The sequence below is a fragment of the Lacerta agilis genome, chromosome 7 (genome assembly GCF_009819535.1).
Source record: "Lacerta agilis isolate rLacAgi1 chromosome 7, rLacAgi1.pri, whole genome shotgun sequence".
Lineage (NCBI taxonomy): Eukaryota > Metazoa > Chordata > Lepidosauria > Squamata > Lacertidae > Lacerta > Lacerta agilis.
In genome coordinates, this window is record NC_046318.1 from 72,863,992 (window position 1) to 72,878,584 (window position 14,593).

Here is a 14,593-nt window from a genome sequence, read left to right on the forward strand (position 1 = left end):
AAGATGGTGGGCACCCGCTTGGCTGCAGGAGTACAAGGTGCTATCCGACTGCTTTAGGGGCTCTACACCGGATTTGTGTAGGGTTTACTCCTTAGCCTTTTCTTCTCCTGAAGATATCCTGCAAGGCAGCAGAGGTTTAGATTCAAGAGTTCTCCTCCTAGATGGGCTGCCTTCCCAGGTGGACGAGCCCCATCTGCCCCTCACTTCCCTCCTTAGCAGAAACCACCTTCTTGACTGTTGGTCCCACTATTGGTCTCATCCGCTCAATTCATCAGAGCCTGTCTATTCAGTACCCCACAGAAATACAGTGGTACCTCGGGTTACAGGCGCTTCAGGTTACAGACTCCGCTAACCCAGAAATAGTACCTCGGGTTAAGAAATTTACCTCAGGATGAGAACAGAAATCGTGCGGCAGCGGCAGGAGGCCTCATTAGCTAAAGTGGTACCTCAGTTTAAGAACGGTTTCAGGTTAAGAACGGACCTCCGGAACAAATTAAGTTTGTAACCCGAGGTACCACTGTATAAAAACTGACAATCTGGGGACATAGCATATGTAACAGTTTGCTCATTGTTTTCCGGATACTGTTGACACTGTTTGCTTAGGCTGACGTTTATTGATACATCTTACTTGTATCCCCCTTTCCTCTTCCCACAAAAAACCCCACCTCAAGGTGCCCTGACTGTTGTATTCCACTCCATTTCATCTCCATCACACAATGAAAGATGCGCATCAGTGGCAGTCCCCATGCATCCTTAGGAAGCTGTGTTATACTGAGTCATAATACTATTGGCCTCTGACCCCATTGTTTCTTGAGACGGACAGATGCCAACGACCATTGGCCCCAGGGGCATCTTACTCATAGAGGCTAGTGGCGCAGGGGGCCAAATTCTGGAGGGTGCCAGGGAAGAGGTGGAGGCTGGACACGGCGCCTCCCAGCATCAGCTCACCACCCTCGCCCACCTCTGCCATGACGTGCTGACGCAGCGCCGCACCCAGAGCCTCCGCCTGCCGTGGCCACCGTGGCATGAAGTGGCCGGCTGAGCTGGGAGGCACCGCGTCCAGCCTCTTCCTCCCCGGAGGAGCTGCCCTCCAGCCGCTGCCCGCCTCCTCCAGCCCTGACGGCAGCGCCGTCCTCCCTAAAAAAAGGTGGACAACTCTGGGAAATGGGGGTGGGCGCCGGAGGTAGCTTTGCCCCACGGCACTGGATATGCTTAAGGCGGCCCTGATTGGCCCGCCTGACTGGCAGCAGCTTTCCCTTGTTTCAGGCATCATTTCTTTTCCAGCTCTTATCTGGAGATGCCCGGGATTGAACCTGGGACTTCCTGAGATGCAGCCATTCCCCAATAAAGGGAGCTTTACAGTATTTGGGAAAGCCAGGCCTTAATTTAATAAATTATAAAGAAATTTATCATTGGTACTTCTGGGTCATATTAACTAGTGTGGCTTGCATATTGCCATAGTGCAATATTATTATTATTATTATTATTTATATAAATTCTTATACCACCCTTCATCTGAAGATCACAGGGTGGTTTACTGTATATAATACTTCTTGCACTACTGCAGGTAGCAGTTTTACCGGTAATCGGTTTTATTTCAAATGGGGTGGGGCTTCATCTCCAGGCTTTTGTTGTTGTTGTTGTTGTTGTTCAGTCGTTCAGTCGTGTCCGACTCTTCGTGACCCCATGGACCAGAGCACACCAGGCACTCCTGTCTTCCACTGCCTCCCGCAGTTTGGCCAAACTCATGTTAGTAGCTTCAAGAACACTGTCCAACCATCTCATCCTCTGCCGTCCCCTTCTCCTTGTGCCCTCCATCTTTCCCAACATCAGGGTCTTTTCTAGGGAGTCTTCTCTTCTCATGAGGTAGCCATAGTACTGGAGCCTCAACTTCAGGATCTGTCTTTCTATTGAGCACTCAGGGCTGATTTCTTTAAGGATGGATATGTTTGATCTTCTTGCAGTCCATGGGACTCTCAAGAGTCTCCTCCAGCACCATAATTCAAAAGCATCAATTCTTTGCCGATCAGCCTTCTTTATGGTCCAGCTCTCACTTCTGTACATTACTACTGGGAAAACATACTACTGTTAATGCCCTCCAAAAACAAAAGCGCCGCTTCTCAAAGTCAAGTGGAGCTTAGATCCTCCATTTGTCTTTGTTTCACAATTCCGTTAAGCCAAGCAGCAGGCGGTGTGTGGTGCCTCATGCTAATAAGCTGGCATCCTTCCTTGCCCATGGCTGACTTTGAAACCTGGGAAGTGCAGCCCACTCCTGTGGCAAAGGCTCTTTTTCTAACCGTGTTGTCGGGAGAAGCAACAAAGCTTCCCTTCTCCGGCTTTAATGCCTTGACAGGATGCTTCCACCTCAAAGAGAGAGAGAGAGAGAGCGCTGACCTTCGCTGGCACCCCCTGCAAAGAGCTCTGGAATTAAACGTGGCAGCCACTCCTGAGCCATAAGGTGGTTTTCTGGAGATTTGGCATACGGCCCCTTTATCCTTGCTGCCAGCCCCGACTGGCACCTTCAGGGCAGCTTGCAAGAGCCACCTTTTACCACCTTGATATACGTTTGCCCTGATAACATGTGAACTGCAGTATCCCAAAGCTTGTCAGCTTGATGTTCTGGGCATTGGGGCGTCTGTAGGCCTTGCAGGCACATGTTTGCGGTGAGGAGGTCAGAAGCACAAATCAGTGATGCTTTGAAATGCACATCTCCGGAGGCCATAAAGACCTTGTGCGCTATTTATCCCTTCCTCTTGCCAGCAGGAGTCCAGCCAGGCCTGAAAGGATGCAGAGAGCAAGGGGGAAATCCCTTTGTTTTGCAGTGCTACTAAGACAGGTTCCCTTGGCAGCTGTAGAGAAACGTATTTGTGTCTCATTGTATGAACAGCCAGCCTCCAAGATGTTGCTGGACTCGGCTTCCATCAGCTGTAGGTGGCAGGGCCAGGGTTCTCCACCACTGTCTGTTTCCAGGCGCTGCGATCATCTGCAAGGGATTCCCACACGGCAGGGCTGAGGTTGCCCAGGCTTCATGTGACGTTTGCAGACACCTTTGTAGCACAGAGTTGGCCTGCCAATGGGTTCCTGAAGACAGCTCCCTTGGAGATTTGGTCGTGGAAATGGATCCTGGGATATCTACAGCTTTATGCATTTCCACAAGAGTCTTGTGAACAACGCAGTTCCAGGGAATTGCTTCGCCCATCAGCGAAAAGCCTTTTGGGGATTTCCTCAGGAGCCCTCAGCACAAGAGAGAACTCAGTAGGTCGCCCAATTATTTTGAGCTCTCCGGGCTCCTCCAGGGAGGTAGCAAGCATCTTGTTTCTTTTAATATGCACAGTTAATTAATCCAAAACTGCTTCTGTGCAAAACTTTTTTGACCAATTACAGCTCTCAATAAATTTCCACAAAACTAAAAAAAAACCAAGTAAAGAAATTACTGGACCGTCCTTAAAGAATTCTTCCTGGGAGTTGGGGAGTTTCCTTGAGGAATTGTTCTCTCTTAACCAGCAATTTCTGTCTCACTGATTAGTACGTTGAGGAAAACTACTTAAAACATCATCTGATCATCATCTCTGCTTAATTGGTTCTTGACAGCTAACTTCAAAGTAGTAGCTGACCATGCTGTGTTGTTAAAACCCTTAACTACCTTGCACAGTGGAAATAAATAAAACCACCTTCCAATTGTGCTAAACTCCAATGGGCTGTCCTTGGAGGCAGCTCACTATAAAAGGGAAGCTCAGTCTGGCAGATACTGTTTGATATGTTTTGGTGGCATCCTAAGAAAAAAATATTTTTGATCCCTACGATAAATGAAAGTAAAGAAGACCACAAGAAGCAAATCACCATTTAGATATGTTGGGGCTTTTGTTTTAAACTGGAAAGCCTCAATACCAGTTTAGCACTTGGAAATGGTGTCCAATGCATTAGGTTAAGAATTTGGTTTTATCAGAAAATGTCAAAATGATGGTACATTGATTGACTGCTGCTCGCATGTCCCCCAGTTACAAATTGGGAGGAGGGTGGGTGTCCAGAGTATGGGAAATGTTGGTTTTACTCATTTATATTTGTTGAACAGGCTTTATATACCAGTTAACCATCAAAACATCTTAGCGGTTGATATAAAATATACAATAAAAGCCCCAACAAAACCAGATGTTTAAAGCAGCTTAGCCTACTAACAGAAAGAACTGAAACCAAAACAAGTCACCCTGTTTTGTTTTTGGAAATAAAATCAGCAGATTTAAAAATCCGTACTATAAAATTACATATTTAAAATACCTGTCTGGGCAATAATAATATAGCTGTTTATTAATTATACCCCACACCCATCCAACTGGGTTGCCCCAGTCACTCTGTGCAGCTTCCAACATAATATAAAAACACAAAAAGTTTTTATTGGGCTGCAAAAACAGGCAGTTTAGTCGCTGCCACACGGAAGGGTTGATTACTTGAAGGTACGGAAGAAACACCATGTGGCACTTGTAAAAGTCTGTCAGATTGGTGATTATAATATGAGATAACCATGTGTCCAAGTGGACATTTTCAGTAGGGGGCAAAGAGTAGAATTCCCTCCCCCCTGAGCTGTTTTTTACTCGTTGCTTCCTTTAAGACAAGCCCAAAATACGTTTCCTTTCCAATTGGCGCTTGACTGAGATAAGCTGGAGTGGCTGGTATTCTGTGCCAGAAATGAGGGCGATGGCTCCGGTGGTGATTTTATATGGTTTTCTCATCTGCTTGACTTGTCTAGTTAATCGGCTAAATTATGTATAGAGTTTTAACTCTGTTTTTTGTTGTTCTATTGCAGTCCTTTTACTGCAAGCCAGTTTGGCAGGATCTGTGATCCAGAAGAGTGGCATTAAAAACCACTTAAGTAAATAGACTTAACTAGCATAAAAGACATTTAACTAAATAAGCTTGTTTAACACACTCTGAGCAAGAGAAGGGAGACAACCCCCTTTTCATTAATTTGATTTGAATATGCTAGAATAAAGGAATTTGGGACAGCCTTACATCATGGTAGGAATTTTGTAAGAAATAAAATTTCAAGAATGGCAACAGGTGCAAAGTAGGTTTCCTTAACTTGATTTTCCAACACGCAAGAAGGTAATTCATTCCTTTCTTACTATGCTTGGGATTGTAGATTGGAGAAGATTTGGGCTGGACCCAGGGCATGCATGGAAAGAGGGGAGAGCAAAGATTCTCATGTGCAAGTTGAAATATTTGTGCTGACATAATGTTTGGTGGGCACTTCACTTGCATTTTTGTGTCCTAAAATGAGAAACGTTTCCAATAAATAGTCAATATTTAAGCAATGAATGGTTGATCCTTTGTAATAAATGATTGATCCCCAGTAATAAGTTTTCAATGTCACGGGGTTTGGGGCCGGCTTTCCTTGGGGAGGAGTTTTGAACAAATGACCGTTTCTATATTGTATCCAAACTAGAGTATATTTCTTTAGGTTTCTGACACCCATTCCAACAAAATTTTAGCTGGCAAATAATCGAGTTACTCCAGTTTATTAAGTGTACATGCACTTGCATAGGAACTAAATGTCAGTTTGCAATTCTTGGTGCGGAAAGTATCAATCTGATACTTTCCTATTCTTTCCTATTCTAATTAATTCAAGAGCGTTCTGGAAGTTTCTGGAAGCTTCTCTGCGTGACAGAAACAATCAGAAGGTTCATGTTGTTTGGGTTATTCCTTCAGAGAAGCTGAGTACAGCTGGTTTAAACTGGTTCTCTTATCTCTGTCTGTCAACCTCATGCTAACTATAAAAGCGGAGCCAGAAGGAGCCTGGGTTTCACTTTCTCTGTATATAGTATGCTTAGTGTTAAGGTTTAGACTTGTTATAAGTTATTGTAAGTTTAAGTTAAGTCCGCTGCAACTGGATTTCTTATGGACAGTGCCAATCCTGAATGTATTAGATTTGTGGCCATTATGCTCATTTGCCTTCAAGTAGCAGTAAAGCTCTGCTGGATGAAATATTAATCGCCTCTGGTCTATTTTTTGGGAATCCTGCAACGTCGTTTAAATTTTTACTCTGCTAACTATACATTGGAATCTACTCTGGATCAATACTGAGTAGCATGCAAAAATGCCATGACACTAAAAACAGTTATTTGGGGGGGTGGGGTTGTATTTAAGATGATGTGTTTTAACGGTGCATGTCTTCTCTTGTAGGTGCCATGCAGCCCAATTGGTGTGGTGGCCAGAGCTGAAGGCCATGGCTGGAATTCTTTAGGGCACACATCCTGGACAACATCACACAATAAGCCATCTCGGAGAGCATCTTGCCCGAGAGAAGAAGCTGCTCTTGCCAAGGACAGTTGTACAGCTGCCATGGCTAGCAAAAGGAAATCGACCACTCCATGTATGGTTCGAGCATCTGAGGCCATGGAGCAGGAACCTCCCAAGGACTGTAGCATGGGAAGGGCAGTGAGCGGCACTCCAGAGCAGGACGCGAGCAATGGTTTGGTGGCCGGTAAGGAGAGCTGCGAAAATGACTGTGAGGTAATCGAAGGGAAATCCTCCCCGGCCAACCTGGCCAGGAAACCCCTCGGAGGCTACGAATGTAAGTACTGCCCCTATTCCACGCAGAATCTGAACGAGTTCACGGAGCACATAGACACCCAGCACCCCAACGTGATCCTCAACCCCCTGTATGTGTGCGCCGAATGCAACTTCACAACCAAAAAGTATGATTCCTTATCCGAACACAACGCCAAACTCCACCCGGGAGAGAACAACTTCAAGCTCAAGTTGATCAAGCTCAACAACCAGACCGTCCTAGAGCAGTCCATTGAGGCGACGAGCAGTTCGGTTGCCGTGGAAACCCCCGAAATCGAGGTGGTTCCTGTCGGGCCTAGTGTTACAAGCAAGACCACCCCAGTGATTAACGTTGGGAAGCCTAAAGTTGAAGGCAGGAAAGTTTCTTTAGAGAACCACCTGGATGGGATTCACCACCTGGTGACGGAGACCACGGAGCCTATCACATGCATTAACGGAGCAGAGCTTCTCCACGATATCCTGGCCCACGTGATGCCCTCTGTGCAACTCCCGCCAAACATCAACCTGGTTCCCAAAGTCCCCGTGCCGCTGAACAGTACCAAATACAATTCCGCACTGGACACCAACACAACCATGATCAGCTCCTTCAACAAGTTTCCGTACCCTACGCAGGCGGAGTTGTCGTGGTTGACAGCCGCGTCCAAGCATCCCGAGGAGCAGATCCGGATTTGGTTTGCCACCCAGCGTCTGAAGCACGGCATCAGCTGGTCTCCGGAAGAGGTGGAGGAGGCAAGGAAGAAGATGTTCAATGGCACTATCCAACCAGCAGCCCAGACCATTGCCGTTCTGCCCGCTCACGTCGCCGCTGCAAAAATGCCTCAGCCGATGATCCAGACGGCTGTGCCTTGCCAGATACTTAGCCAGACTGGCCTGGTTTTGACACAAGTCTCAAACGGGTCCAATGTTTCCCCCATTGCCCTTGCCGTGGCGGCCAACCAAGGGCAGAAACGGAGCATGCAGGCCCAGACGGCTGTCCCGGAAGTCAAGCGCCCACACGTTGTCGCCACGGAGGTCTTGTCCAAACAGATCGCCCCTGCTGCTCCGACGAGCACGGCCGCAGTGCCCTTGTCTCCTGTGCTGCTGGCAAATGACCGCAAGAAGACCAAGGAGCAAATAGCAGCCCTGAAGGCGAGTTTCATTGTCAGCCAGTTCCCCGATAACGCGGAGGTGTACAGGCTGATAGAAGTCACGGGCCTCTCCCGAAGCGAGATCAAGAAGTGGTTCAGCGACCACCGATACCGGAGCCAGCGAGGGATTGTCCACATCACGAGCGAGTCGCTAGCCAAGGACCAGGTTGCTCTTGTGGCTGCAAGGCAGGGGCGGAACTATAACCCATTCCCGGACCTCATTTTCCAGAAGTTCAAAGGAAAATCCAGAGAACAGCTGGGGGTCCTTGAAGAAAGCTTTATCAAGAGTTCTTTTCCAACCCAAAGCGAGTTGGAAAGGCTCCGGAACGAAGCTTGCATGACTAGACGAGAGGTTGAGGCCTGGTTCTCTGAGCGCAGAAAGCTCAGGGATACTATGGAACAAGCCGTCTTGGACTTGATGGGGCCGAGCGTAAGGAATAAGGAGGAAGGGGCTTCCAATGGTACCATCGTTCCGACAGAGCAGTTCGACATCTGCCAGGCACCGACCTCTTTGTCCAGGTGCTCGACAGCATTTGCCCCAAGTAGCCAAGAGCAGGCGCACTTGCTGAAGAGCACGTTTGCGAGGACACAGTGGCCGACTCCGCAGGAGTATGACGAGTTGGCGGCTCAGACGGGGCTCACGAGGACTGAAATAGTGCGTTGGTTCAAAGAGAACAGGAGCTGCCTGCGAACCGGGACGCTGAAATGGCTGGACCAATACCAGCAGCAGTATGCCGCCGACGGATATGACGAGGCAAAAGGACCAGCAGCCACCGAGACGGCAAGTAGCAGTAGCGAGGGGGTTCAGCAACCCAGCAAGGAGCACCAGAAGCCGGAGAAGCAGGACATAGAGGGCATGGAGAAATCTGAATGCGGTGACCGGGGTAGTCAAGGCAATAACGAGAACAAGGGAAATGTGAGTTGGGTGGAAGTCACCATCGACGACGACGCTTCGGACTGTATGGACAGCTGGGGTCAAGCAGCACCTGGAAGCAAAGCAGGTTTTGATTCTGAAAGTATACCTGGCGATACCTCTCGCACCTAAGACAGGTAACGATGGGGATTGTTTGTTGACCTAACGCTGGCCGTGGTCCTCCTTGGCTCACTGTTCTAATTCTAGGGTTGCGTCCAGCTATAGCAACTTCCACTTGTGCAGCAGAACTTTCTCCTCCCCACCCCACCCCACAGTTCCCAAATCTTCTCTCAAGTGTTGGAGGAACATCAGCACACTTGCAGTCAGTGGACATGGGGAACTAGGCCCGTCCCCAAAACGTTCCTGGTAAATTAAGAGTATTAAAGTACTAACGCCTGGCACCTCCTTCCCAAAGCCTGGGAAGCTTCTGCGTGATGCTTTGATGGGGTCCAAGAGCCCTTCCGCCACCTCCCCGAAGCCTGTCCTGCTTTGGGAAGGAGGCAGGAGGGCTGCAGCATCTTGTCAGAGGCCTGGCACCTCTTTCCCAAAGCCCAGGAAGCTTCTGCCCAAGTTAGGGAGGGAGAAGTGATGCTCACGCGCGCAACGTCAACACGCCGGGCAAATTTTGAATGCCGCATGTATTTAGCTCTAGATGGGAATCGAGAAAAATATTGACCTGTTTTATATGCTTAGGAGACAGCAGACTCTGCATGCTTTTCAGATCCACCTTAACCGATTAATCATAATCCAAGGAGTCTCCCAATTCTCTGTGTGTATTTTGATTTCATTTATCTGCCCCTGGCTTAGTGTCTTTTTAAACACTCCTCATTGCCGAAAACGCAAACTTAGGCCCTCTAGTGGGAAAAACATACAAACTCTGACATGCTTATTAACATGGTCTCATCATGCTTTTGGGACACCATCCAGCAAAGAATTGGTAACACTTAAAAAGTCTCAGATGGTTTGCTGTTGAAAATATTGTATTGTGTTGTTTGTAAGCTGGGATCAGGTACTAAAGATTTCTTTTTGATTGTAGGGTATCTTAAAGCTGTTGCCACAGGCACTAGACACACAGGACCCCTTGTAAACGGCTGCTTAGTACCAGACAGAAATCTGAAAAATTAATTTGGTTAGCTTCAGCATTCTCCTTACGTTTTCCATTAGTAAAATCAGGAGTTTTCTGTGCCCAGGTGGGCAAGCACAGAATGCAGGGAATAGGAGTGATGGGTGCAAATCACATGCAATACGCCAGGTGTGTTGCACACTGCGCAGGCCTATCCTTTGGCATCCAGATAACTTACTGGGGGCGAGAAGAGATGCTGTCTCTTACAAGCACACTCCTCTGCAAGCTTGCTCAGAAATAAGCATCACTGAGTTCAACAAGGATTTAATTCCCAGGTAAGTGTGTGTAGGTTTGCAGCCAGGCAGAGCGACCCAGTAAGGGAGAATGAAGATGAGCTGGGGCTACTTCTTTTTACGGAAGCTTTTTATGGGCTGCAGCCTTTGTTGTTGTTGTTTTAAAAAAAATCCTTACCATTGGTCTTGGTGTGAGGGAAAATTAAGTATGTCACTTCCAGGGCTGTCCAAAGTCTTCCCCTACACCCCTGACCATTAGGTCCAGTCATGTCTGACTCTGGGGTTGCAACGTTAATCTCACGTTACTGGCTGAGGGAGCCGGCGTACAGCTTCCGGGTCATGTGGCCAGCATGACTAAGCCGCTTTTGGCGAACCAGAGCAGCGCATGGAAACGCCATTTATCGTTTAGCGGTACCTATTTATCTGCTTGCACTTTTGACGTGCTTTCGAACTGCTAGGTGGGCAGGAGCTGGGACCGAACAACGGGAGCTCACCCCATCGCAGGGATTCGAACTGCCGACCTTCTGATCGGCAAGCCCTAGGCTCTGTGGTTTAACCCAGTGTTTTTCAACCACTGTTCCGCGGCACACTAGTGTGCCGCGAGATGTTGCCTGGTGTGCCGTGGGAAAAATTGAAAAATTACTTTATATATAGTCAATATAGGCACAGAGTTAAATTTTTCAACATTTTTTAACATTTTCTAATGGTGGTGTGCCTCGAGATTTTTTCAATGAAACAAGTGTGCCTTTGCCCCAAAAAGGTTGAAAAACACTGGTTTAACCTACACACACAGCTGTATTTGTTTCACTCCCAAGAAAGAAGACCCATTGAATTTCATGCTCCTGAGTTAGTGCCCCACAGCCAAAAAGCACAAAGGAGGGCTGTGGCTGGTGTGCAAGCTATGTTCTGTTTTGCGAAATAGTAACCATATTCCATGCACTAATTTGTTTATCTGTCATAGGCATATCGTTCAGCTTTCTGGACCTATCTTTCCACTCTTTTGGAGTACGCCTTCAGTGACCCTGGGAGCAAGCAGGATCTTCAGAAGCAGGAAAATCCAGCGGGTTTTGCCTCCTGGTTCAAGGCACGTGGGTACAGTTGTGTTGGAGAAAGGACAGTCCTGTGGAGCGTCACTACAGATCTCACGGTGCCAAATTTCCACCAGGGGACTTTTCCAACAAGGGCCCTTGTACATAGGTTTTTTCCCCACAGCGTCCAACTTGCTTACCTCCCATTGTAACTTCCCATTTACAACGTGGAGACGTCTTGCTGCCTTTCCTGGGTGGCGCATACGCTGTGGATTCTCATTGCCATCTCGAGGTCACGATTTGGCTTATCGGTTTTCTTGAAAATTAGTTACCGCTGCGTCTACATCCATGATGACTTGGAAACCCTTTTGGCCTGCTGCACATGTTTCTGAAGATGTTTCTCTATTTTCGCTGTGAGAGTTTACCCATCTCAACACATTTTTACCTGTTCAGTCTAGGGCTAGCTGCTCGTTGCGACTTTCTCAAGAGCCTTTTATTTGCAGATGGCTCCCTTTTGTTCCTCTGCATGCAGGAAAAGCAGCAGAAACATTTTGTCTTGGAGAGACAGCCGATCTCTTTAACACATCCTGCATTTCACCGTTTGCCAAAACATCTGGATTGTGGAGCCTCCAGAGTTGTTGACAGTACGCCTTTGCTTGTTCCAAGCACCTTTTTCTACTACATGTAGTACAATCCTTTAAAAAAAAAAGACTTTACAATGGAGGGCTTAAGCTTCTTAATAACTGAACTTGCTCACAATTCTTTGTCTGGTGCAAAGACAGAGACATATTTTTGTCAGCCTTAGGTGCTATAGTGCACAACGTGGTTTCTTGAACCCTCGGCCACTACATCTTTCATTTGTTTCTAGGTCCTCAGAATGCACTTTTGTTCTCCAAACAACTGCTGAGAGAGGGGACGAACTGTCCTATGGGTACAGCTCAAATGGTGAAGTTGCTTTGGTTTGGAGAGACAGATCCATTTCCCATCCCACCATACACTGCACAAATCTAATTGCTAGGGAGTTTGAATTAAAACAAAACACTTTTCTAACTTTTTGCTTGTTTCTTGTAACTCAGTAATACAAAAGGCTTTAATGTTTTTGGTAAGCTTTTCCTCTTGTCTCACTTTTTTTATTTTTTTTAAATGCAACATCTTCCTCACGCTGCTAAGTAGCTTTAAATATAGCATAGTGTGCCTGCTCTTGAATGCTGAGTGGCAGCTTAAAGAAAGTTATCCAGGAAGAAGCAAGGCCTACTGTCATTCACAGCCATTATTTTGCCAGCTGGATTTAGAGGCATTGAAATCCCACTGCTATCATTCTCTATAGTCAAGAGGGAAGAACCTTCTCTCCCTCTCTCGGGCTTCTATTGCCTTGGGAGAAAATGGATGTGCCCACATCCTTAAAATAGATAGATAGATAGATAGATAGATAGATAGATAGATAGATAGACAGATAGACAGACACCCTTAAGTGCACAAACACCAAGTTTCCAATTGGATGATGAATGAGGAAGGACCAATTTTCCATGAAATTTTGGGTGCGGACTGGAGCTTGGACAGGTGATGAGGCCTGGCAGGCCAGAAGTTTCCCAGGCATGTTTTGCATCGTGGAGGGGGAACCTCAGACAAAAGGGCCAAATGGAGCCTTCCACGCCTGCCTGGCCCTATCTCTGGGTCACGTACTCTCCCCTCGCCCTGCTTTGCACCCTCTTGAGAGTCTCTGCCTGGTTAGAATATTTCCTTAAACGCTGGTGGTGCTTCTTGCTTGCCTGAATGGAAGGTAGAGGAGCACGTGAAGAAACTAGCCTACTATACGAAGGTACATATTTTGCTCCCGCCCAGGATTGGGAGCGGGCACAGAAAAGGGATGCTGCATTGCACCAGTAGAAGTCCTAGTGGCAGGAATTCTATGGATACTGCCACATGCCCTCTTGGCATGAGAAAGGGTTTTTCTCACCGTCTACAGATGGAGCAATGGCGGAATTGCTCATAGATGGCCTTAGACAATGCATCTTTTAATGACCCAATATTACTACTCAGCTACATAGGACGTTTTGCAAGGTTGAGCAAGACACAATGTAGGAAGAGCTCCCCAAGAAGTCGGCAACAATAATCTACTGCCCTGTAGGAATTTTTACAGCTTTGTGAGAACAGCAGTATTCAATTTACAGCTGGGGGAGCACCTACAGAGCTCTCTTGCGTTTGCACAGTAAAGTCAAAGGCATGCAAAGCTGGAACAAATTCAGTGTCAGACAGGTTTCTAGAGTTTTACATCTTTAATTTAAAACTTTGCCAAGAACAAAAAAAAATGGTTACAAAAAAGAGAAATTATCTACAAAAAGAAGTGCTCATTTCGTAACAGAAGCTGCCGTCGGCAGTTTGAGAGTGGGGAGGGAAAAGTGCTTCGGGTGAACAAAAACCAAAGTAGCGCGAAGTGCCCAAAAGTGAGTTTTTAACATCCAGGGAAGGCACATGGTATTGATCTAGGGTGGACACCAGGCTTGGATATGCACCAGTTGCATGTGAGAAGGCAGACTAGAAGCCTCCCTGCTGTGTTCCCCATGTGCAGAGAGATGCAGGGACACATTCTGATAGCCAAATCCAGCTTTGAGAAGAACTGGTCTTCCACAAGACTAGACCACTGCAAAAATCAACATGAGGTCTTGGGGGGGGGGGAGAATGTCACTGGCTTAGGTGTTCACTAACCAAACCACCCCTCACATGCACTGCAACATGGTACAATTGCTGTACCGTATGCCCTTCCTGAATATTTGACTTTTGCTTTAAGATTATGGTGCAGACAGAAATTTCAGACACTGAACCTGCCCCCTTCTCTTCTCCTCTGGTGTGCTTTATACTTTTTAAGGGATGGAAATCATTGCTCTGTTCAGGATGAGCTAGCAGCTTGGTAGGACAACCAATGGGTTGGTAGGACAGCAATTCTCGTGGCTTAGAGCCAAGCTACAGGTTCCCTTTAAAAAACATGCTTGGTTCTTTGAGCACCAGCAACCGCTGCTTTCCCCTTTCTGCTACCAGGGTTCAAGTGAGAAGCTGCACAATGCAGGCTTAATAATGGTCCTTGTTGGCTACGCAAGATTGGCAGGTCTCTTCAGCTGCGGCAGGGCTGCTGCCATTCAGCATCGGGGGAAAGAATCTGCTAAAACAGTGTAAGAGATCTCTTAAATTAGAGCTGAGATACATCATTTAGAAGTGGTATTATTTCCAACAGAGGCGGAGAACTGAATGAGTGGATTCCTCCACCTTCACAAAGACCCCCAAATATCCCTGGCTTTGGAATGCTAGCTTGCCAGGGAGCAATTATTAAAGCTATGGAAAGCTTTTCTTACTCCCTCTTCCCCTCCATGGAGTACTTTCTACATAAGAACATATTCCAAGCTGCGATTTCCCACCTACATTATGAAGTTGGCTGCACCTCTGCTTAAAATGGATGCGTTGATTAGCTCTATGATCAGTATAGCTATGGGGTTGTAGCCAATTAGATTCGACTCAGAGTAGACTCATCAGAATTAATGGGCCCAAATTAGTCATGTCTGTTCATGGATTTCACTTTGGTTCCATTCTACAGAATGGTCTTTGGGAGAAAC

At 46.9% G+C, this 14,593-nt stretch overlaps 1 protein-coding gene across 3 annotated transcripts in view; it reads left to right on the plus strand.

Annotated features, from left to right (window-relative positions):
• The window catches only part of ZHX2 (zinc fingers and homeoboxes 2), a 43,887-nt gene extending 31,788 nt beyond the window's left edge, over positions 1-12,099 (plus strand). For all 3 annotated transcript variants that reach the window (XM_033155801.1, XM_033155802.1, XM_033155800.1), the window contains exons 2-3: positions 6,178-8,741; positions 10,922-12,099. In XM_033155801.1, the coding sequence (XP_033011692.1) occupies positions 6,337-8,736 (2,400 nt within the window). In that variant the 5' untranslated portion in view covers positions 6,178-6,336 and the 3' untranslated portion in view covers positions 8,737-8,741; positions 10,922-12,099. The remainder of the gene's footprint in view (positions 1-6,177; positions 8,742-10,921) is intronic.
• The last annotated feature ends 2,494 nt before the right edge of the window (positions 12,100-14,593 follow it).